At 43.1% G+C, this 25,713-nt stretch overlaps 1 protein-coding gene across 4 annotated transcripts in view; it reads right to left on the minus strand.

Annotated features, from left to right (window-relative positions):
• CARMIL1 (capping protein regulator and myosin 1 linker 1) overlaps positions 1-19,418 on the minus strand; it is a 254,387-nt gene extending 234,969 nt beyond the window's left edge. For 2 of the 4 annotated variants that reach the window (XR_012157297.1, XM_073331850.1), the window contains exons 1-2: positions 18,896-19,418; positions 10,038-10,135 (exon numbers count right to left, since the gene is read on the minus strand). Coding sequence is in view for 3 of the 4 variants with exons in the window: in XM_073331850.1 (XP_073187951.1) it covers positions 10,038-10,135; positions 18,896-18,935 (138 nt within the window). In the remaining variant the exon portion in view is untranslated. The remainder of the gene's footprint in view (positions 1-10,037; positions 10,136-18,895) is intronic. The other 2 variants (XM_073331849.1, XM_073331848.1) reach the window with 1 other exon arrangement.
• Between the last annotated feature and the right edge of the window lie 6,295 nt (positions 19,419-25,713).

Consider the following 25,713-nt stretch of genomic DNA (forward strand, 5'->3'; position numbering starts at 1 on the left):
TGAAATTAGACAAAGATTTCTAACCATCAGAGGAGTGAAGTTCTGGAGCAGCCTTCCAAGAAGACTAGTGGGGGCAAAAAACTAATGTGTTTCAAGACTGAGCTTGTAAATTTATGGAGGGGATGGTCTTATGAGATTGCCTACAATGGCATATGCCCATCTGCGACTGCTATTAGCAAATGTCTCCAACAGTGACAGTAGACAGGGAGGGCTCAGAGTTACTACACAGAATGCTTTCCCAGGTGTCTGGCTGGTGGGTCTCATCCACATGCTCATGATCTAACCAACTGCCATATTTGGGGTCAGGAACGAATTTTTCCCCAGATCGGATTGGCACAGACCCTGGGGGTTTTTTGCCTTCCTCTGCAGTGTGGTGCACAGGTCACTTGTTGATTTGAACTAAAATAAATGGTAGATTCTCTGTAACTTGAAGTCCTTAAATCAAGATTTGAGGACTTCAGTAGTTCAGCCAGAAGTTATGGGCCTATTACAGGCGTGCGTGGGTGAGATTCTGTGACCTGTGATGTGCAGGAGGTCAGATTACTAGATGATCATGATGGTCCCTTCTGTCCTTAAAAGTCTATGAGTTTATATTCAAATGTGGATTCACTGTGGATAAGAAAAGCCTACATCTGAGGGAGTGCCATACTTGCTGCTGCAACAGTCACAGTTCTACAGATAGCACCACAACGTTTTACTACAAAAGAAATGACTCCCTGGGTCCTGCAATTTAAAGGAACTGATGGTACCTGCATAAGACAGGTACCTGAATGGAATTTCTTACTAAAGTACTTCTAGTTTCTAAATCACATCAAGCTATTTTGACCTGGAGGTTAGGAAAACAAAAAACGGACCAGCTATATAAAGTGAACAAGTAATTTGTGATTAGTATGAGATATAAATAGTTTCATTTCCTTAGTTTTAATATGCATAACACCATTCCACTTCTGTGTTAAAACTATGGCTAGAAAAGCCTCACTTCTTTTTCTGTTCTTCATACTCTAAAAATAATTAAATTTTAAAAATTGAACCCCTGTATTTTTAGCTTGGTACTAAGAGGTTTAAACTGTTTTTGAACAAATTGGTGTTTTATACACTTATGACCACATTAGTCTATGTACAGTTTTTACCTAATGATTTTTTTTTTAATCTCTGAATGATCAAGTCCTAACTAGTTACATTAAGTCTAATAAATACATGTAGATCTCTAAAAAAAAAAATCAAAAAAGAGTATGCAAGTAACTGGATTTTAAAAACAAACAAAAAATCTCCAAACTTGAATACAAAATGCTCATACTACTCTTTTTGATCCCAATAAGACTAAGGCCTTGTATACACTGGCAAGTTTCTGTGCAGTAAAGCGGCTTACTGCGTTGTAACTCCCAAGGTGTACACACTGCCAAGCCACTTAGTGCACAGAAACTGCATATTTGCAACGCTCTAAAAAACAAAAAAAACCCACCCCGATGAGAGGCATACAGCTTTCTGCACGGGGGCTACAGCACTGCACCTGGAACACTGATTTCCCCTGCCCCTGAGGTTACTCACCATTTTGGGGGTCTTGTGGCTCATGTGTGCTTGCCTGGGGTCAGCCAGTTAGTGACAGGTATATGAATAGTGGCAGGGTTTTAAAATCACTGAATCAGTGGTCTCTGTGTTGCAAACAATACTGCTTTTGTAAAATGTTGCATGTTGGCTTCACAGATATGACCTTGGGAGCCCAACCTCCCGCTTTGTTATCGCCAGCTGAACAGCTGTGCAGAATTAGAAAACAGCCACAAAGAACTAAAAAGGACTTTCTTCATGAAGTCATGATGAGTGCACGGCCAAAAAACAAAAATTGAAGGAGTGGAGGGACAGCAAGAAGAGGAACGGAAAGGAGAACATGGCACACCAGAATGAAGCTACTGAGCGGCTCTTAAAAGTTATGGAGCGCCAAGAGGACACACTCCAGGCACTACAAACCGAGCAGCTCCGCGCCTGCCCTCTCCCGCAGCTGCTGTCGCAAAACTCATCCCCAGACACCGCCAACACACTCTAATCAACCTCCTGGCTCCAGTCTATACCTGCTGCATTCTACTCGTGCCCCATCACAGTCCTGCCCTGCGGACTCCCAGTACCCACTGCACTCAACACCCGTCCCTCTGCAGTTTAGCCCTGCTGAAGTACAGTACCCGGTGCACTATACTCCAAAGGACATGGTTGGATAGAATACCTGTACAAACACAAATCTTTAACTGTCCCGGGAAGCCACCTCCTCCTGGGACCCTCCCTTCCCCCAATCCCCACAATGCTGACGCGTTTTGTTGTTTGTCTCTCTCCTCCAGTTGTTGTTTTTTAATAAAAGAATTGTGTTGGTTTGAAAGCAATCTTTATTCCATTGACTGAAAGCAAACAGAGCCCTGCAAAGCAACAGGCAATTTTCTTAAACCTTTATAGTGCATCATCTGCACCAATCCATCACAATCTCCTCCCAGCATTATAGGCACTGCACTCCCAAGCATAGCAACAAATGTTAGCGGCTTTCAGCTTCAAATTGCTGCCTCAAGGCATCTCTGATCCTTATGGTCCTGTGCTGAGCCCCTAATAGCCCTGGTCTCTGGCTGTTCAAACTCTGCCCCCAGGCGCTGAGCCTCAGCGGTACAGCCCTATCTTGAGTGAAGCTTTCACCCTTCCCTTCACAAATATTATGGAGCATACAGCACATGGCTGTAAGCATAGGAATATTCGTCATTGGCCAGGTCCAACCTCCTATATAGGCAGCGCCAGCGGATACCCAACAGTTACACTCTGCACTTGCTCAGCCTGTTGTTGAACCGCTCCTTGCGGCTGTCAAGATGCCTAGTGTATGGCTTCATAAGCCACAACATTAAGGGGTAGGCAGGGTCTCCCAGGATCACAATGGGCATTTCGACTTCCCCTATGGTGATTTTCTGGTCTGGGAAGAAAGTTCCTGCTTGCAGCTTCCTGAATAGGTCAGTGTTCCAAAAGATGCATGCATCATTTCCAGACCAGCCTGCGTCAATGTCCGTGAAACGCCCATAGTGATCCACAAGCACCCGAAGAACCACTGAGAAATACCCCTTGCGATTAATGTATTCAGTGGCTAGGTGATCTGAGGCCAGAATTGGAATGTGTGTGCCATCTATCGCCACTCCACAGCTAGGAAACCTATTTGTGCAAAGCCATCCACAATGTCAAGCATGTTGTCCAGAGTCACGGTCTTTTGGAGCAGGATGCAATTAATGGCCCTGCACACTTCCGTCAACACAAGTCTAACGGTCAACTTTCCCACTCCGAACTGGTTAGTGACCGATCGGTAGCAGTCTGGAGTAGCCAGCTTCCACAGTGCAATCGCCACACCCTTTTCCAGCAACAGGGCAGCTCTCATTCTCGTGTCCTTGCGCCGCAGGGCTTGGGCGAGCTCATCACACAGTCCCATGAACGTGGCTTTCCTCATCCAAAAGTTCTGCAGCCACTACTTGTCATCTCAGACGTGCATGTCGAGGTGATCCCACCACTCAGTGCTTGTTTCCTGAGCCCAAAGGTGACATTCCACTGTGGTCATCACCTCCGTGAATGCCATAAGCAATCTCGTGTCATAGCTACTATGCATGGTGAGATCAATGTCAAACTCCTCTTGCCTTTGTAGTTTAAGGAATAACTTCACTGCCACTTGTGACATGTTGGTCAGACTGAGCAGCATATTGGTCAACAGTTCGGGATCCATTCCTGCAGCCCGAAGAGGCAGGGTGCACAGTACACAAACCATTGAAAGATTGTGCCAAATGCGGATAGAAGCACAGGGATTGCTGGGATGCGAAGCAATGCATCACAGGCCATTGGGACAGAGCCCAGGATGCCCCATGACCCCCTCTGCCTTCCCACAACTCTTAGCGACAAAAGAGGAAGAGATGCTCTGTGGGATAGCTGCCCAGAGTGCACCACTCCAAATACCGCTGCAAGTGCCACAAGCGTGAACACACTATTGCGCAGGAAGCTGATAGTGTGAACACACAACAGCAGTTTCCCTTCAGCGCTCTCTGAGCAGCACTGTAATTCTGCCAGCGTAGATATAATCTAAGGGTATGTCTTCACTACCCACCGGATCGGTGGGCAGTGATTGATCCAGCAGAGATTGATTTATCGCGTCTAGTCTAGATCCCCGAGCACTCTTCCGTTGACTCCTGTACTCCAGCACCGCGAGAAGCGCAGGCAGAGTCGATGGGGGAGCAGCAGCAGTCACCTCCCCGTGGTGAAGACACCATGGTAAATCGATCTAAGTATGTCGACTTCAGCTACATTATTCACATAGTTGAAGTTGCATAACTTAGCTCGATCGCCCCCCCTCCCCTGAGCATAGACCAGGGCTAAGTCTGTATCTATTTAGATAAAGGGAAACAACAAAGACCAGGTCCTCAGGCACGCTAGCCATCTTTCCGCCACAAACAACCTCGATCAGAGCAGCCTCAGGTCTGTTTTGAGTTGCACTGGCTTGTAATAACCCTTTTGGGGGCAGGGTGGGGTGGTATACTGATGGTGCTCAATAGAACACAGCACACTCAAGCCATGCACCCACCCTTCCCCCACCCTCCAAATCACCTCACACATCAGAGAAAAAGAAGGGTCTGGGAAGGAGTGGGATTTCTCCAGGATGGGGGAATTTCCAATGTCTTCACTTAGGGCAGCTTTCGGTGCACCTTGCTCTGTCAGAATAGCACAAGGGGGACTTAGGGCTGAAGTTCTGCCCTAAATACTCGAGAGCTGATCCTACTCTCATTGAAGTAATTTTGGGGTTCTTGTAGCTGACTTACAGTTTTCAGGCTGCAAGCTGGAGATCAGCATTTAAGGTATAGTAGAACCTCAGAGTTATAAACACCTCGGTAATGGAAGTTGTTCGTAACTCTGCAATGTTCGTAATTGAACAAAACATTATGGTTGTTCTTTCAAAAATTTACAACTTAACATTGACTTAATACAGCTTTGAAACTTTACTCTGCAGAAGTAAAATGTGCTTTCCCTTTTTTTTTTTTTTTTTTGAGTAGTTTATGTTTAACAGTACTGTACTGTTGTTGCTTTTTTTTTTTTTTCCAGTCTCTGCTGCTGCCTGATTGTATGCTTCTGGTTCCAAATGAGGTGTGGGGTTTACTGGTCAGTTCATAACTCTGGTGTTTGCAACTCTGGGATTCTACTGTAAGTCACATTTGCCATGTTTATTGCTCACATCATTATGACGAATTGAAAATAATGGTAAGTGGAAACTACGGAAGCAAAAAGCTCACTATAAAAAGTGAAAAATATGCGACAAGCTAAGTCACAACTTCACGGTTTTCAACTTCAGTGCCTAATGTTATGCTCCTAAATCCACAGTACCTTGAATATATTTTCCATTGCAAGGCCATAGGTCATGTGCATTTAGCCACCTGCAAAGTGCAGTAATTTTTAAATAATTTCATTTTCTTGAAGAGCTGGGGTTTTTTGTATTATTTTACTGTGAAGGAAGAATAAAAGGTCTTGTAATTAAAACACTGCTTTGGGAAACAGAAGACCTGGATTCTATTCCTAGCTTTTGACACACTTCCTCTGTGATCTTGAGCACATCACTTAACCTCTCTGGACTGGTATAGACTGGGAAAACGAGTGGTATTTTAAAATATGTTGACCCTTGGCAAATATATTTTAAACATCACTGTTTTAATGCACACAAACCTATGCTAAAAGAGCGCTAAGGTTGCAAAGTCAAGCACTCCAAAGCTAGGAAATGCCAGAATTAAGGGCACGCTTAAATCAGCCCCCTTGTGCCCATATACTATGATATGGTTTTTAATTTCATTAACATTTTTTCTACAGGACTCTGCCTCATTCAGTGCACAAGATGGATGGTGCTCAACTAATGAGTAAACTATTCAATATTTTGTGTTCTCCTCATTGCACACTATTAGAACTGAAGCATAAAAAGATTAAGGTATAATATGTCCATTAATTTTGGTTGCCCAATTTGGGATGGCTAATACCTGATTTTTTAGAGTACTTACCATTAAATCGTGATTTTTATGTTGACAGTACAGCTCTCATTGATTTTGGTTGCAGAGTGCTCAGAATTTCTGCAAATGAAACCTCAGCAAGAGGAACACACCATTAGTTACCATCAGGGGAAAAGTTTGGTTTTAGTAACTTACCCAGCATCACACAGCAACTCTGTGGCTGGGGAAGGTATAGGATCCAGTTTCCCAGGGCAGCAAATTGCCTGAACCAGGAAACCATCTTTTCTCTTTTTGCAAGCCTCTGCCTTTACAATCCTGATTGTTGTGGGCCTCCCTGGCCACCCCTGACATGCAACCTAAGTCGGTTGAATGACAAACAGCCAGTCCACTTCCGAACCACATCCAGGAAACATCTGTATACACTCATACGTCACACTATTCACTTTCTCGCCCTCACAGCCTGCCCCAATACCAAGTGACATGGGACCTGTTGCCACCTAAGGAAGGCAAAGAACCCCGGTGGACCCAGTCTGTACTCAACTCCGGTACCACAGCTCACCAGGGACATCATGTGGTGATTCATAAACTCTTGACACTTGTACTTTCTGTGACAAAAGGGAGACCCCAGCACACTGTGTCAGGTTGCAGCCCCTCTTCTAGCTCCTCCAGAACCTCTTACTGAGGTTCTGGCTGTTCTTCTCCCCACAGTTCCTGTCCTAGCACACTCCATCCATGGCCCCACAAAGTCACAAGACCTCCTCATCAACCTCCTTCTGATACTGGCCAAGTCAGCCATTCATCATAGCAGGAGGAGGAGGGGAGGTGCTCTGTTGGGCCTATTTCCATTCCCTTGTCCATTTATACCTCCACACAGAGTCCACCGACTTCTTAGACACCTATGAGGAGCAGTGGGTGCTGTCTGGGATTCTCTGCTTGGTGTCCCCCTCTGGAACCCTCATTAATAGCCTTTGACCTCACTCCCGTACAGTATTTTTATTTATTGTCCTGAGAAGTCACTAGTAGCCTGGTATCAGTGGTTCCGCCCCCTTGGCTGAAGGGGCAGGCTTTTAGTTTTGGGTGGATTTATACCTTATGATCTTCACTCCCATTACTGTTTTTTCATTTGTTGTCCCCAGTATTCAGTTGTGGCCTGGGTTCATTGGCCCCTCCTCACTGGTTAAAGGGGAGTGTCTTTAGCTATGGGTGGTCTGAGGCCCACTGTCTCCCGGAAACCACAATAGGTACATAACCCTGATCCCCATGAGCCTCCTTGGCCACCCACAATAAGTAATAAATCAACCAAATGACATCCAGACAGACTATTTCCAAACCATGCCTAGGAAACCTCTATATGTGTTCATGCTTCCTACCATCTACTTCCTTGCCCCTCTTGTCCCACCCTCACACCAAAATGGCGGGACCTGCAGCCACCTGAGGAGGGAGAAGAACTCCAGTTGGCCAGCCTGTACCCCACTGTGGTTCCACGGCCCATCAGGGATATTAGTTGGCTGCTCCTCCATGGAGCCATGATCATGGGCACGTACCTGGCATAGTATATAAACTCCCACAACACCTATCCTTTCTGCAGCAAGAGGGAGACTCTGGCATACCCTACCTAAATGTATGACTGACTGAAGACCCTCTTCCAGCTCCTCCAGAACCTCTTATGCAGTTCTGGCTGCCTTTCTCCCCCCAACCTCCTCATTTATGCATAGCCCATCCATGGCCCAACCCAGTGGCAAGACCTCCTCATCAGCCTCCTCCTGGCGATGGCCAAGATGGCCATCCATCCCTTTTCTGTTCATGCCTCTGAGCGGAGTTCCTCTAGGCAGTGTGCAATAGGTGTACACCTTCCGAATTCTGCAACAAGCGAGGCAGGAGTCCTACAGACAACAGCCTCCTTCAGTGGTTCAACCCCAAAGCACAGTCCATCCTGTGCAATGAATGAGACATTTTTATATAAATGTTCACACACTTTTGTAACTCATAAAAAAGAGGCAGATCTAGCCAGTCATAAAACATTAAAATCACCAGCTGAGAGCTTAGGAGACTAGATTTCAAAAAAGAGACAAAATTATCTGAGTCATCACATTTTTAAAAGTTTTACTGATGTCCTTTCAAAATATCCCTTACAGGTTGAAAGCCTGACATTCTTTTACTGCCATGTACTGTGTGTAGGTGGATAAAAATGTTCACTGTGCAGACAGGACACGATTTAAGCTTATACATTTAAAATAAAATTCATACACGAAGTCACAAAACTTGAAAAAAGAAATATAAAACCTGCCTCACGCAGACCCAGGCTAATCTTGACACTATCATTTTAAAGAGTATTTTCCATCAATCCTGAACAGTAGACAATATTTCCACAGTATATTCTGCTATTGATAACAATAATGATTCCGTGTAAGTCAAAAGTCAATCAAGTGTTACTGCTTCAGTGAATCTGTCAGCCTACTCTGTAAACATGGCTTTCAAATAAATAGTGGCTATCAATCAACATTCACATTCCCAACCTAATAGAAACTGTAGGCCCTAGAGTTGCGTATAAAAAGATACTTGGACAGATGTTACGCAGAAGATATTTCAAACTCCTTAAGTAGTTGTCCTCACAGACAGATAGACCATTATCAGCATCACTACTGCTCAGGAATAACCAGCATACTTTATAAAGACAGAATGCAAACTATTCACACATTTAGATTTAAGAAATAAACTTGTTTCCAAAACACAAATAATATCAACTCAGTGTCTCTTGTCACACAACTATAAGAACCTGCTCTTGGCAACAAAACTTTGAAATCTATAACTTTACTGATACAGTAAACAGTGCATTCCGTTCCAAAATATCCCGCAAAATTTTATAGTAGTAAAACACAGTCAGGAAAGTAACTGAAATACTTTCCTCATCGACTGTATTTTCTAAATGGACAACCTACCTAATTCTCAATTACTGAGGGAAAATCTCCTCTCACAACCAAATCTCTGTACAACTTTTCATGAGTGATGTACCAGAGCATTCGGATTCTAATATCTAAACTGTATTGTTAAATCTATTCACCTAAATTTGGATTATTGCTGATTATGTACTCTATGTATCATATGACTTTTGAAAACTTTATATTTGTGGATGATTTAAGCACTATACCCAGATGTACAGACACACTTTTCCCAACCTATGTATTATATAATTTTTTAACGTTAGCTTTAATAACATTTTTAAATCTGTTCTTACAGTCTTTGTACTTCATTATCTTTCTCTGCTTCTCCCCACATGTACGTATCAAACACACTGGCAAATGAATGCCCAAGCATTGTGACGGGGTTTTTTTTGGTTTGTTTGTTTTTAAATACAAATCCAAGTATGCAAGAGGAGAATATGTACCAGTACCAACACATTACTACAGTTCTCTGCTTATCTAAAAGGACAGACATATTAGCCTTGAGAAAACAGGAAAATATACTTGAATGAGATTAACTTTACTTTTTCCTCCTGGACAGTTTTAGAAATAATGATAGAGTCACATACAAAGAGCATTTACTCTTAACTATAATAGCCTCAACCTATGCAAACAAACAAACAGATTAATCTCTTAAAAGACTAGACAGTGTTAGTGTTACACTGTTTGGCAGTGTCTCTAGCCTCAAGTGAAACACGGTGTTTGACACAATTTAAAAATTCTTAAAAGAGATACAATTCTTTATGGGTTTGATCTTGTGTTTCTTGCTCACTCAGAATTCCCACTGATGTCCATGAGAGTCTAAGGAACACAAGGAATCCATAAACAGTCCCCTTTATTTTGGGATATGGTCACACAAAAGTTTGTCAGACCACAACAAGAATGACCTGTGGGATGTTATAACCAATAACCTAGAGATATATGTACAGTTTTCAACCACACAAGGCAAGAAAATAGAGAAAACAAGTGATACATTGCTCAGAGTACATGTAGACAAATTTTCCATGGGGAGAATTAGTTTCTTAACAATAGCTGAAATGAGCTTCTCCTAAATGTTCGTCTACTTTAATTAGAGTTACTATACTGTACTTACCAATATTTTGTTATCCACTTTATCTCCCTTGGTTTCTAGCTTTACTTTTTTCTTCACTGAAATTTTAATCTTCCTCCCAATAACATCCTTGATACTTTCTGAAATAATGGAGAACACCTTAATCAATACTTCCATTGTCAAGAAGAGTTTAAAAAAACAAACAATATTTTCAAACTTTCAGGGAAAATTCCTCAGTCTTATTGTATTAACTGACATTTTTCCACCCTGCACCTCTCTGCTGCACTCATTTAATATAGGTTATACACACATCAGTCTGACTCCAATAAAAAAATAAAGCCACAATTAATTTATGAGAAGTTTGTCATATACTCAGCTACTTAATGAACAAGTCTGTTGTCCTGAGTAGAGATTAGACTTATACGAAAGTCTTACGCTGCACATAGCGGAATGTCATTTCATATTTCTCCATACCAGAGATTCTCAAACTGAGGTCCATGGTCTGCGAACTCCATTCAGGTGGTCAGCGGATAGTTCCCCCTAAGATGCACGCCTGGGCAGCCACACACAAGAGAATGAAGGGCCACCCACCTAATTAATGGAGACATGCAGGTGTGGCTCCACTTATTAGGTGCCTGTACCCTGGAGAAGATGCACATGTAAGGTGAGGTGGTGGCCTTGAGGAGAATAGGGGGTAGATGGGAGGGGGCAGTGGGCTGAGAAGAGGGGGTGGGGGGGATTTGGGATGTGCAGGGCTGCAGCGACTAGAGAAAGAGGCAACTTCCCCAGCTCCAGGGCTGCAGCTGCTGAGGAGAGATGGCCCTCCTCCCCAGCCTCAGCTCTGTGACTGCTGTGTCGGGAGAGAGACCCCTCCTCCTTCCCAGCCCCAGCTTGGGGGCTGCCGCGGTGGGAGAGAGAGGGCGAGACCTCCCCCTCCTTCCCAGCCCCAGCTCAGGAGCTGCCGCAGCGAGGAAGAGAGGACACATCCATCACATTAGAAAGGTAAGACTATTGATATTAAAATATGAGTTGTGTGCTTTTATTTGTAGAACAAAAAAAGATTATGAAGGGTTTTTTTTATATTAACCCCTTTATATTAAGGGGTTTTTATCCAAAGCGCTTTACTATAGTTAGCGACCAGTACAAACAATATTTGGAAAGATCATTAAGTGGTCCACCGAGACCCTCAGCAATTTTCAGGTGGTCTGTGAAAAAAAAAGTTTAAGAACCACTGCTCTACACTGTTCCCATTCTATTGGGATACTAAAAATATCCCCAAGACAAGCCACCTTGGGAGCACCGCTTATAACCTGGCTGAACCAACTACTGTATGTGAAAAATCAAATGGCTCATTCTTCACTACTTTAAAACACTATGAACAAACTTACGCTCTCACTTCATCTGAAAACCCTGTTGAAGTCAATGGACATGCTGTAGCAGCACAATTCAGCCCTTTATTGTTAATATTTTGGTGGTCAGATGGCTCTAATAATAGAATACAGAGTTTTTCCACACCTAATTTTTGATGGAAATCCAGCCCAGTTCCAGATGTTAACCACTGACTGCTGTACAGAGGCTCTGTGAAATGCAGTACTGGTTTCAGGCCAAGGCCTAGTGATTACATATGCACCTCATGGAACCAACACCCAAACTTATATTAATTTACATAATTTTTGACACTCTCAGCACAGCAACCAAGTACTGAATGAACATAAAGACCAAACTAACCACTCTTCTCTTAAGGCCTCAAGCCTGTCCATGAAGTGATGTCAGGAAGCTTACACTATTACTGTCACTGGTGGATAAAGAGAGGAATTCAGCACAAGGGCAGTCAATCTATCACCTCTTATAAGTATTACATTCACTTTTCTTTTTTGAGAGAGAAAAAAAATGGTACTTGGGAGGAAAAAGGCCTTTCAAACGTACATAACTGGTACTTTTTAAAAGGCAAATTATCTTTTCTTTCACTTTGCCCTTATTTATGCTAAGATTTAAAGGAGTGGTGTTAAAAGCCAAAACATAGGCTTCCCAACTAGGCTCTAACTCAATCCGTTTAAACACGTTAAAGGCATTGTCCCCGTCTATATTAAATTTTTCAAGTATTAGTTAAAATGTGTTAGAACTAACACCACACCTTTCATACTTGCCTAGACAAAGCCACAGATTTCTGCAAGCAGGAAGCAGTAGAATGACAATGAGTCAGAAACAGAATTTGTCAGGAATTTTCTGCTGGAATGATTTTCCAATGGGAAATGCTATTTCCAGAAAATCTAAATTTTTTTGAGATAATATTTCAATTTTGCATCAGAAAATCCTATGGCTGGCCAGGCAGCCTGCTCCCACACTGGCTGATTGACAGGTTACTGGGCTCCCTAGATCTGTGGCAGTCCATCTGGTAGACTCCCAGGGGCTCGGATTTCCTGACTGGCTTTCTTGCTCACTCCCCAGGAAGTTGGGCAAGCCCAGGGAGCAAGCTGAAAAATGTCATTTCAGTTCTCCTGAAAAATGGAATTAGAGACTTTCTCTCCCATGAAACATTTCAAATTTTTGTCTTTTTATCCCAATTTGCACTGTGGATAAAAATGATTAAAAAAATTTAAAAAATCAATTTTTATTTTAATTAGATTTTTTTTAAATAAAATGCTTACTGAGGAAAAAACCTATCTAAAGATAGTTTTAATTAAGATATCTTTGAGCTATCATGTATTTCATCTTGGAATAGGGATTATAAATTCTAATTCTATAGTATGAGACAATATATTCATGTAATGTTAAGAAAAGATTTGTAAATGAGTTCCAACAGTTCATGGATTAGGGACTCAATCTCATGGGATTCCAGGGGCTTCTGCATAGATTATTTAGGTTAATCTTTCCATCTACCCAATGGGACTCGGGGCTCAGTCTAGAAGATACCATCAGAGATACTTAGTTTTACAGTTCTCAAACCCTGGATTTGTGTCTCCAGAGATAACAGCAAAAATGTTTTTAAGTAAATAAATAATACATAGAGGTGAGAAATAACAGACCTCAACCCTATTCTCCCTCTGCAAATTTGTATACACAGAGTCAATCCCTTCTCTCTCTCTAAAAGTGCAAAGTTGCAAAAAGTTCAATGAATAGAAGATTGTTGGGGGCGGAATAGATCTGGACAAGGAGAAGAAGTCTGGAGATAAATGTGAGAAAGGAGCGACAGGCAGTAGAAACAAAAGTGAAACTGTTTGAGCAGCATAATTCAGAAGTCTTGAGGTCTTTCTGAGTGTAGCCCTCACTGATTTGAGATCTACCAAATCACGCTCTTACTAGAAGGGAAAACCTACAATGGCAGCAGGCCATAAAAGAGACCCAGTTTGGGAATATTTTAATGAAGTCCCTCTACCTGTGGGTAAGACAGGCATGCGTGCAAAATGCAAACAGTGCAACAAAAAAATGCAAGGCCTGGTTGCCTGAATGAAACAACATCATGAGAAGTGTTCCTTCTCAGGAGGAAGCTGCGTTGAAGATGATGAAAGGAACATGTCTGAACATGCAGGATCTTCAGGTTGGTAAACTTTTTTATTTCATACTTCTTTCTTAAGGACTGCCTGTCTTCCTTCTGGACTATTCTTGAATTCTCATGTTTGAGCAAAAAATATATAGTTCTTACTCTATGATACTATCATTTTAGAAGCAGTTGTGATAAAAAATAAAGAGCTGAAATGGGCAGATCTCCCTTTTACAATTTCACCTTTAAAGTAGTACTGAGTGTCAGTGAATGCAATGAGTAACACTAAATGAGCAGTATGGTAATAATAATTAAATAATTGCATTGACTTATTTTGTTTAGGAGAATCCATCCTCAACAGACAGGATTCTGAAGACTATCCACCTTCAAGATCCCCATCATTTTCTATAGTTTCAAAGTTATCTGCCTATGACAGTGTTTCAGTCACATCATGTATGTCACAGCCACTGTGTATCACCTGTAGTAAAAAGAAAAAAAAATCTCCATCATCCAGAAACAACCATAGATAAGTTTGTGATAAGAACCAGCAGATTACAAAAAGAGGTAATTGATGAAAAAATTGCCCAGTTTGTTTATGCAACAAACTCTCCTTTCCGTTTGATTGAGAACCCCTCTTCATTTACATGGTTCAGTCATTAAGAACAGGATACAGTCCACCTTACAGAGCAGATGTTGCAGGCAAATTGCTGGATAAAGTATAGGAAAGAGAAATTGAGCAGTGTGCAAGAGGTCTAGAGAGTGAAATTGTTAACCTGAGTCTTGATGGGTGGAGCAACGTCCACAATGATCCTGTTGTATGTGCACGTGACAACAGAAGAAGGGAATGTCTTCCGTACAGAAACAATTGATACATAAGGAAATGCACACTCAGCAGAATACTTACAAGAAGCAGCAGTAAAAGCTGTAACAAACTGTGGAAAAAAATTCAAATGTCTAGTACACAGCTTGGTCACAGACAATTCTTCAAATGTATCCAAGATGAGAAGAAATTATTTAGAAGAGAGTCCCAAGCTAATAACATGCGGTTGCAGTGCTCATTTGATGCACCTCCTAGCCAAAGACTTCAGTGCTCCAGAAATAAAGGCTAATGTTGTTGAAATTGCAAAATACTTCCATAACAACCACTTTGCAGCAGCAAAAAAAAGTGGGAGGAACTAAGCTAACTCTCCCACAAGACGTGCAATGGAACTCAGCAGTGGACTGTTTTGAGCACTGTATCAAGAACTGGCCTAATCTGATGACAGTTTGTGAACAAAAATCGGGAAAAAATAAATGGCACTGTCACAGCCAAAGTTCTCAACATTGGGCTTACGAGAAATATTGAACACATGCTGAGTACCCTGAATACTACTTCTGTAGCCTTGAACAAAATGCAGGGAAATAGCGGTTTTATTGCTGACACTGTTGAAATTTGGAAGGAACGGAGTGAGATCTTAAAAAGAGAACTATGCAATGACAGAGTTAAATTACAAGCACTGAAAAAAGGAACGGGACAAGCACTATCTCCAGCTCATTTTCTTGCAAATATTCTCAATACTCAGTACCAGGGTCAAATGTTAACTACTGAAGAAGAGGAGTTGGCTATGACATGGACCTCCAGCAATCATCCCTCCATAATGCCAACTATAATAAACTTCAAAGCTAAGAGTGAACCATTCAAGAAATAAATGTTTGCTGATGATGTTTTAAAGAAAGTCACACCAGTGTACTGGTGGACGTCACTTAAGCACTTGGATTCGGAGACTGTTGAAGTGATCATCTCACTTTTAACAGCAGTAACTTCTTCTGCAAGCGTAGAGAGAATATTTCCTTTGGACTAATTCATTCCAAATTGAGAAATTGTTTGGGACCTGAAAAAGCAGGAAAGCTTGTTTTTCTTTTCCAGATTATGAAGAAACAGGAAAATGAAGGTGAAGACAACTGAGTTAGCAACAGAAGCCAATCTTTTAAGTTTCTCATGTTGACCTGGCTGACATAGTCAAATGAAATATTACAAAAAAAAATTAACTATTTTAGTTAAAAACAATTTTAACAAAAACAAACCTGATTTTTAAAAAATTGGATGTTGAACTAAATTCAAAATTTCATATGCTTGTTTTGTTAAAATATTATGCTTGCTGTTGAAGAAAAAAATCCAGAATACAAAACGTTGTTGTTTTAGTTAAATAAAACAATTTAAATGTCTGTCTGGTGATGTTCTCCTCCTAATACAGCATGGCAAGAAAATCTTCCAAATATTAATGATTAACCTGTTGAATCTGAGATATTTATGAGGTCACTGGGAGGTGAACTATCTGCTTCAATTACCTTTGGTAAATGAAATAACCAAACAATCATTCATTTTCCGATATAGCTAATATAAATAGATAAAACTAATCTGAAAAGTTTTCAAAATAAATCACTTTAAAAATGTATAGTGTGTACCTTTTAAAAATGAAACCTACATCTATCTCTGAGTTGTGAAGAATATGTACCAAGGTTATACCAACCAATAAGAATGCACTTTTATGTAGAAATCCATGATTAAATTGAGTCTTCCTGACTAGTGATTTAAATCATGGATTTAAATCACTTCGATTTAATTCAAATCCATCCTGCGAATTTGGGATGAACATTTTTTTCAAAACACTTGAAATTTTTTTCAGGAGGAGAATTCTGTTTTCCAGCCAGCAGTAGTCAGAAACTTAGTCCCTCCAGGCCACATGGCTGCTGTCAGAGGAGTACTGGTGGTATCTCTACAACTTTACCCAGCCTCATCTCAGTCTTTATCTTTTGATTCCTCCTCCCCAGTTAATAGCTCCAAGTGTTTCTGCCACTGTTCACAGCTTTCTCAAGCAGCAGCAGAATGAAGTTGACTTGATTCTTGTCAGTTTCACACAGGGTTTTAAATAGCAACAGCAAAACTGATTACAAACTTGTCCATTTCACAGTGCTGTTGGCTGGGAAAGCTATAAAGGACCATCAGAGGCACTGGAGTAGAGACTCAGGAAAAATTCATGGCACCAATTCACACTAAGGTTATCTTTGTAACTAAGAGCTAGAAACTTTTTTTTAAAATTTTACAGAATTCCCCACATAAAGAACGTTTCCTACCCATCACTAGCAAGTGCATTTTTCAAGTCATTTTACAGACCAGAAACATGAGGCAACAGGAAGCCAAGGCCCATATTTTCAAGTACGCACTTATTTTGATGGTCTCCATTTCTGGGTACCCATCCTGTGATCCAAGTACCACTTAAACCAGGCTGCAAGTGTTTCAAAATTAGCATAGGCGCTTTTGAATATTGTGTCCCAAGTGACCTGCTGAAGGTCACATAGGAAGCATGTGGCAGTTCTGATTCCCAGTTTAGCCATTGTGTTTTACCCATTAAGTTTTGCTCAATGTCCTTTTCACAGAGCTCTCAGATCACTAGGGAACCTGAATTGTCTAGCAAGAAAATTAAATTTTCCTCCTTATGAAATACTCCACTATGACCAGAGTGTTCTCTTCATAATAAATTATGTAAGCAAACAAAAATATGAACTAGACACAGGCACTAAGGCCCCCCATACTGTATGCTGATCTGTGTGAACAGAACCCTGGACCCACTGAAGTATAGTTGGCTCTCAGTGAGAGGGTGACAAGCAGTACAGTAGTCTTGAGAACCACTGGCATACAGTGTGTCAAGGTTGTTATATATAAACGGCAAGCCTTGAAAAGAGTAGCCTGTAGATTCAGCATAGAAAGCCAGTGCTTAGAAGTCTGTTTTTATTTAACTTGCAATAGCAAGTCTGCCTATGTAGATAAGCTTGCAAGATCAGAGCAAAATTCTGAAATTTCACTCTAGTAATAGATGTTGGTACTTTATGGTACAATCTAATGTCTTGTTTGTGGAAGACGTGTCATAATGACTCAGCTTTGCTCCATGGTTCTCTTAGCATAAGTGACACACCTTAACCCATCACGTATTAATTTATAGTGGAAATCCATTCACAACGTTAACACATGCTAGCTGCTCAACAGTTAAACATATTTGGCTGTTTTAAAGGCAGACAAAAAAAAAGCTGATTGTTCAAAATGTTCTCTGTCTACACCTAGCCCCACCACCTACTATACTAATAATTCATGGCATAGAAGCTCTCAAGCAGCTTTAGCACCACTTGTGATCAGTTGTGATTTGTGGAGAGTAATAAACAAATAGTTTTTTCTTTGTACACTACCTTACACATTGCATGCCCAGAGAACTGAATTACAAAAAGATATATATGCTGGAATAAAATTAAGTGTATGTTCTAACATGTCAAAAGCTAAGAAAATGTCAAAGTTAAGGCTCTCTGAACTATCCTCCCTCACTCATACCCTTATGCACAGGTATTTCAAAGGGCTCCAAACAATTGTATATGGCATCATAAATACGCATAAGGGCATAAAAGGAGATGGAGAAGTTAAAAGTAGTTTTAAACTATAAGTTTTCTTGCTATTGCAAGTTAAATAAAAACAACAGTCCTTTAACCACTTGCTTTCCATGTTGAATCTATAGGCTACTCCTTTCAAGGACTGCCGTTTATAGACTGCAACCTTGATACAGTGTATGCCAGTGGTTCTCACGACTACTGTACCGCTTTCAGGTAGTTTCCAGACTACTGTACCGATTTCAGGAGGCTGATTTGTCTTCCTGTTTTTGACTTGTGAGCCTTGTCTGAAGCCAGTGCCCTGCATAGCAGGACTGAAGCATGTAACTTAGCCTTGGGGAGCCCCCTGTGGTGTGAGGCCCTGGGCAACTGACCTGCTCCCCACCCCCTAATGCAGGCCCTGCATTTGCAACCCCTCTAAACCCATACCCTGACCCCTCCGGGAGTCACAACCCCTAGGCTGAGAAACACTGATCCAGAGGAGTTGAGTACCCCCTGGAAGACCTCGGTGCACCCCCGCTTGAGAACCACTGCTGTATGCGGTGCTGTCACGAAGGCCCATGTATAGTGTCACTATACATTTCCAGGGTGGGGACATGCCCGGTCTACTTTTCAGCCCCTGAAACGGGGCTTTCACTCCGGTTTTCGTTGGCTCACAGCGGCTGAACGCTCCGGACTGGGCTGCTATTTCTAGGGCTTGAAAGGCTGTAATTCCCACCCCACCCCCCAGCAGCAACTCTCTCCAGCAGCAGTGCCAAGGGAAAAAAGAAAAAAAACAGAGGCGCTGCAGCCTGGCTTTCCCTCGCTGAATCCCCCACCCTACCTTCGCCCTCGCGGCACCTTCCCCACCACGCCTCCCCCCGGCCCGGCTCCGGCGGGCAATGGCCAGCGCCACCCGCCCCAGGATGGCCTCACCGCTTGCCCGCCGCCTCCCCAGCAGGCTCGGACCCCAAACAGACTCGTCCTTCCCCCCGCCCCCCAGGAGGGAGAGAAACGCGGCTCTTACCTAGCTGCTCCCGGGGCACCTCGGAGCTCTCCTCGCTCATCGTGGCCCTGGCGGGGGGCGGGGGGCGGCGGCGGCGGCGGCGGGGCTGCGGGCGAAACTCTTTCGCTCCCTCGTCCCAATCCCCGCGCCAGCAAAACGGGGGCGGAGGGGCGGGCGGGCGCGCGGCTGGTTTGGGGGGGGGGGGGGGCAGACGGGACAAGTGGCGGCGCTGGAAGGGCTCAAGGGGTTACTGCTCCATGGCTCCGCCCGGCTCCGGTGCCGGGGTCTCTCCAGGGGCGGGTCACCCGCGGCTGCAGCGCGCAGCCCCCGCGGCTCCTTCCTTCTCCGCTCCCCTGCAGTCTCCTCCTCCGCCTCCTCCTCCCGCCCCTCCCCGCCCGGCGGGCAGCGACCGGCCCCGCGGCGCCAGCGGAAGGCGTGGGCGGAGGTGGAAATTCCTCGCTCCCGGCCGGTCCCGCGCAGCCCCGGGGAGGGCTCTACGCCGCCCCAGCCCGAGCCGCTCGCCTCCCCTCGCGAGAGCGGTCCGCGGCCGGGAAGCCGCCGCCGCCGCCGCCCACCCGCCCGGGGGCCCGGGGAGCGCCGCGCGCGCGCCTGCCCGCCCCGAGCATCTCCTTCAGGGAGACATGTTGGCAGCCCTGCCCGCCGCCGGGAGAGTTTCTAGGCACACGCCATGCGCAGAGGGAGAGAGAGAGGACAAATTAGGGGCATTAAGCAGCCCCTCCTTGCTTCCGCCGGAGCCACAGAACCTGCCGGGAGAGAGAAAGAGAGAGACCAAGGGGGCCATCTGCTGGTTGGGATTGGAGGGGTTCCTGTTTCCCAGCCTCCTTCCTCTCTTCCAGACAGTTGAGGCTGGGGGGGGGGGCTGATGCGGGACAGGGACCACGCGGATGACACAACCACATGCCTTGCAGGGGTCCCGGACACTCGGGGGGCGGAAGACCGCCTCACTAGAGATCTAATTGTGAAGCAGTTTGAGTTCTGAAAGTCTCTCCCGCCTCTGAAAAATGATTTTGCAAAGGGGTGTTGCAATGAGACATGTCCCATATTGCTTATACACAGTGCCACGCTCCTAGACGGATCACGTGGCTTGCATATTTCTTTAATCAAATTTGGGTGCTTCTCACTCTAGTCATCAGTTTCCTATCCTGACGACTTTGGGCGAGTCACTCATGCCTCTCTTTCCCCTAATCTATCTTGCCTATTTGAACCCTAAACTCTCTGGAGCCTGGGCTGTCTCTTACTATGTGTTTGTACAGCACCTAGTATGCCAGGGTTACAATCCAGATTGGGCTCTCTATCACAACACAAATCATAAAAGTGATAATTTGGAGTAATAATACCCACCATCATAACTTGCACCCTAGCATTGGCAGCCTCAGCAGAGAGGCCACAGAATTGAATGTATAAGGAGAGGGAACTCTCTCCACTACTGCTGGTATCTCCCTCTGGGAACACAGGCCTAAGGTGGGACAACTAGCTCCATTACTGTCCTTGCTGTATCTGATTGTGGATCAAACTCACCAGTTATCTGGGCTGTCAAGTCAGGACCTTTCAGGATATCACCTTTTACTTAATTCACATAAACAGAATTAAAAGATTTTGTATTAATTGCACTTTTGTATTAATGACACTTTTTCATATTCAGTAATCACTATTTGGCCTTATTTGCACTAGCAGTTTTCTTAACCTTAGTTTTCTTATGGGAAACATTGCAACAATGCTAGCACCAGAAGTGTAAGCATTCATTTTTACTACTGTATCATCTAATCTTGATCCCAGTCCTGCAATTGATTCCACATGGGAGAACCCATTTGCGCACATGAAGTCAGTGAAGTTCTGTGTGGGAGCAGGAATCTGCTCCTGCAGACCCAGTTGCAGGACTGGGACCTCTGATAGAAGTATTACCCATGAGTAAAAAGAGTAACTGAAATTGCTTTTGCTCATGTACTCTCTGGATTTGTATTCCAGGAACTTGGCTTTTGTTTGTTTCTTTAAGGTTTATATGATAGAGTGACTGTGACCATGAAGTCAGTTTTTCTCATCTGCTGCCTGGGAAAGTGATTGCCAAACCTGGATCAGTTTAAACCTTTAAATGGATTGGATAACCTTTGATCCAAAGCTCATCTATCTCTTTCTCATTCCCATACCTTATCTCTCTTTTTAGGGAAGGTCAGTTGGTTTTGCACCTGTTCTGAAGATAAAGAAGGGATGTCATTATTGGGGGTTGTTTCCCAGTCTCAGAGAGAAGGAAAAGCAAAAGTTTTCCAGTTTGTAGTAGACAGAAAGGAATCAAACATCCCTCCTTTCCTAGTACTAAATAGATAACATCTTAATATATTTTTCTCATTACACATTTATGTTGAGAATTTTGCAAGTGCATACCAATCAAATTACAAAAATATAGCCCTTGAATAACCTAATTATACATATAATTGTGTATACATATGAAAACAAGGACAAATTATTATATGGGGTGGGAGGGAAGAGGTAAAACAGCAATGGGAATACTGTAACACTTTTACAGTAGCTTCTAGTGGAGGCCTGTAATTTCATTGAAAGGATCATTTTCACTGCAGCAGGATCCTGATTGGCTGTCCCACATCCTGAAGGGGTGGATTAATACATAAAGCTCATATTTCAAACACTCTGAAAGTAAGTGACAGGTTTTGGAGATCAAAGTTATTTATGTCTAATGAGAAAAACAAATTCATTCCACAAGAGCAACAGCAGCATAATTCCAAGCAGCATATGTTTAACAATAAAACACAGCAAACATGGATTACTTGCATGCCTTGGTCTTTAGGAGAAACAGAACTTGCCATTTGAAATAGTGAGTATTGGTTAATCTGTGACCACCCATTTCCTCACCCCTACAACACCCACCAGTTATTCAAATAATTTTTGAGGTAGCCATACCACAAAACAAATATGCTCACTAGCATAATTGATGAAATTAGATATATATATCTCTCTCGGAAAAATAGCCAATGCAAATCTGTAAAGAAAAAGTAAACTAGAAGGACATCTATCAATAGCAAACGAGAAAAACATATGAAGAAAATATAAAGCAAATAAATTTAATTTATCATCCCCCACTCATTCCAATTTTACTTATTAGACATGCATTTCGTATGGTTTCTGAATAATATACTTAGATCTATTGTACTCCATGCATGTTAGAGTGAGCGTGCATATGCAGCACCAGGATACATAGGTACCATTAAGCAGAAGAATGAAAAAGAATTAAAATTTCTGAAACTATGAAGGCCATAAGGGATCATTAGATCATCTAGTCTGACCACCTATATAATATAGGCCACATAATTTCACCCATTTACTCTTGTATTGAGCCCAATAACCTACATTTGACTAAAGCATATCTTTCAGAAGCAATAGTGCCTGTGTAACACCAACAGGCCCTGGTCATCAGCAGGTGGGATTGAACCTGGGACCTCTGGAGCTTAGTGCATGAGCCTCTACAGCTTGAGCTAAAAGCCATCTGGCTCTTAGCTGAGGTTGTACAGCAGACTCATTAATCTCTCTCTCCAGTGGTCTCAGTGCCACTAGATGGGACAGGAACACCGCACCCAGGAGATGTGCGGGATACACCTGCGGCCTTACACACATTATGCACGGTGCATGTCACTGTCAGCCCGGCTGCTGGAAGCATGGCAAGGCTGAGCAGCCCCCCAGGGGGGGAACCCCTTGTACAGGAGCCGGCTTCAAGGCAGCAGTGAGGAGGAGCAGCACTGGCCGCCCCACTGCTCACTCAGGTTTGGCCCCACAGTCTGCCATGATGGAGGGACCATGGGGCCAAATCTCAGCAGCACTGTAAACCCTGGGCACCATGTCACAATGTCACTCAGTTTTGGACCTGCCAACTCACCCCACACACCTCTGAATCATGCCAGAGCCAGATGTGAGTGAGCAGTACGGTGGTCAGTGCTGCTCCTCTCTGTTGCTGCTGTGGGGCTGGCTCTTACACCACGGATTCCCCTGGGGCCTACCTGGCCCCACCGTGTTTCCAGTAGCCCGAGTCCCCTCTGCTCTGCCTGTAAGACTCTCTCAGCAACAGCCTGAAGGCCTGCTACAAGTACAGACAATGAGGTGAATGCCTGCATGGGGAGTCAGTGGGGAGAGGTCAGAAGACAGCCCTGGAGGAGGGGGTGGACATGAGGGGGGTCAGTTGAGCATCCCATGTGCGCTATTTTGGGGGGCATCCTTATACAGAAAGGCAGTTAGTCTTGATGTAAAGGTTTCAAGAAATGGAGAATGTACCATGTATTTTGAGAGAACACTTTCACTTACTGAGCAACAGAATTAGACAGGTTTTGAATCAGTGACCATCTGCACGCAGAGCATGATGCTTTCCAGTGCTCCCCTCAGCCACAGTCCAATTTCTGTGTGAAGACCTATTCATTATTATTTGTATTTGCTGTATATTTAGCATGTCCACAGAACAGGAAAGAGGTTAACTTTCCCTTCACCCTTCTGTAAAAGCCTTGTAATAATTGAGAAATGCTGCAGTGATTCCTGCCTGTAAGACAGAGAAGAACAGAGTGGATAATTGCATTTTGACTTGCTGAGAGGAAAATGTGGCCTTGTGGATTTTGACAGTGGATAAAAAAAGGAAGCGATTTTTCATTAACTAAGCTTTTTAAGGAAGAATAGCATCCCCCACCCACTAGCAGAGAAGACGACCTCGTCTATGAAGTCACTTTAAAAGTCTTCTAAAGGGATAATTGATTTGCCTGTCATTTAATAGGCTACAGTGGATATTTATTATTATATATATATTAAAAGACTACTTCACTTATTGTAGTTTCTGACACAATGATAACTGCCAGGGAGAGCAGTGGGCTGGATCATGTGTGACTTAGATTGCTGAACAGAGCACAGCAGCTTGCACAGCTTATATGTACTGATAATAACAGAGCAGGAAGGACCCAGGAACTTCAGAGGGCTTTTGATCAGGGAGACGATTGACACAAAGAGAGGAAATCAGTGTAGTCAATCCAGAACCACAGCACTAGTACATGAGATTAAAAATTCTTCACATAAAGTAGGCTGTCAGGAATTTGACTTGGTTTCTCGGAGGTTATTCTGTCTAGCCACACCAATAGGATTTCACATTCTGTATTTACATACACTACATTTCGTTTCAGTGTTCACATTTTCCATACCTTTCTGTTGCCCCTGGTCTGAGCACCATCTAATCTGAATTCTCCCTCCTGATGAAAATGAAGTCAGTGCAATGTGAGAAAGCCAATTGCTGCAGAGGCACACGTGGATCGGACAGAAACTTCTCTTAGAGGAGAGTCTATTGATAGAGATTCTCTAGGTTTTAGTCAGGAGGAGAGGATGGAAGAGGATAAAGTATGGGCCAGATCAGACGAGAAACATTCACATAAGGGATCAGACACATCAGAAAAGGGAAGACAAACAAACAGTGACAAGTTTTTAAAGTGCTTGTACACAAATGCTAGAAGTCTAAATAGTAAGATGGGTGAACTAGAGTGCCTCGTGTTAAAGGAGGATATTGATATAATAGGCATCACAGAAACCTGGTGGAGTGAGGACAATCAATGGGACACAATCATTCCGGGGTACAAAATATATCGGAAGGACAGAACAGGTCGTGCAGGGGTGGGGGCGGGGTAGGGAGTGGCACTATATGTGAAAGAAAATGTAGAATCAAATGAAATAAAACTCTTAAATGAATCCACATTTTCCATAGAATCTCTATGGATAGTAATTCCATGCTCTAATAAGAATAAAACAGTAGGGATCTATTATCAACCACCTGACCAGGACAGTGATAGTGATGATGAAATGCTAAGGGAGATTAGAGAGGCTAACAAATTAAAGAACTCAATAATAGTTGGGGATTTCAATTATCCCCATACTGACTGGGTATGTCACCTCAGGATGAAATGCAGAGACAAAATTTCTTGATACTTTACATGACTGTTTCTTGGAGCAGCTGCTACAGGAACCCACAAGGGGAGAGGCAACTCTCTGTCTACTCCTGAGTGGAGCACAGGATCTGGTGGAAGTCAAATCCTAGTGAGGTAAATAGAAAGGAGCTAAACACTGCCAAATTAAATGTAAAAATGTAATAAGAAAAGCCAAAAAGGAGTTTGAAGAACAGCTAGCCAAAAACTCAAAAGGTAATAACAAAATGTTTTTAAGTACATCAGAAGCAGGAAGCCTGCTAAACAACCAGTGGGGCCCCTGGATGATCGAGGTACAAAAGGAGCGCTTAAAGACGATAAAGTCATCACGGAGAAACTAAATGAATTCTTTGCTTCAGTCCTCACAGCTGAGGATATTAGGGAGATTCCCAAACCTGAGCCGTCTTTTATAGGTGACAAATCTGAGGAATTGTCACAGATTGAAGTGTCACTAGAGGAGGTTTTGGAATTAATTGAGAAACTTAACAGTAACAAGTCACCGGGACGAGATGACATTCACCCAAGAGTTCTGAAAGAACTCAAATGTGAAATTGCAGAACTATTAACTATGGTTTGTAACCTGTCCTTTAATCAGCAACTGTACCCAATGACTGGAAGATAGCTAATGTAAAGCTAATATTTGAGAAGGGCTCTAGAGATGATCCTGGCAATTACAGACCGGTAAGTCTAACGTCAGTACCGGGCAAATTAATTGAAACAATAATAAAGAATAAAATTGTCAGACACATAGAAAAACATAAATTGTTGCGCAAAAGTCAGCATGGTTTCTGTATAGGGAGATCATGTCTTACTAATCTATTAGAGGTCTTTGAGGGGGTCAATAAACATGTGGAGAAGGGGGATCCA

This window comes from Lepidochelys kempii, chromosome 2 (genome assembly GCF_965140265.1).
Source record: "Lepidochelys kempii isolate rLepKem1 chromosome 2, rLepKem1.hap2, whole genome shotgun sequence".
NCBI lineage: Eukaryota > Metazoa > Chordata > Testudines > Cheloniidae > Lepidochelys > Lepidochelys kempii.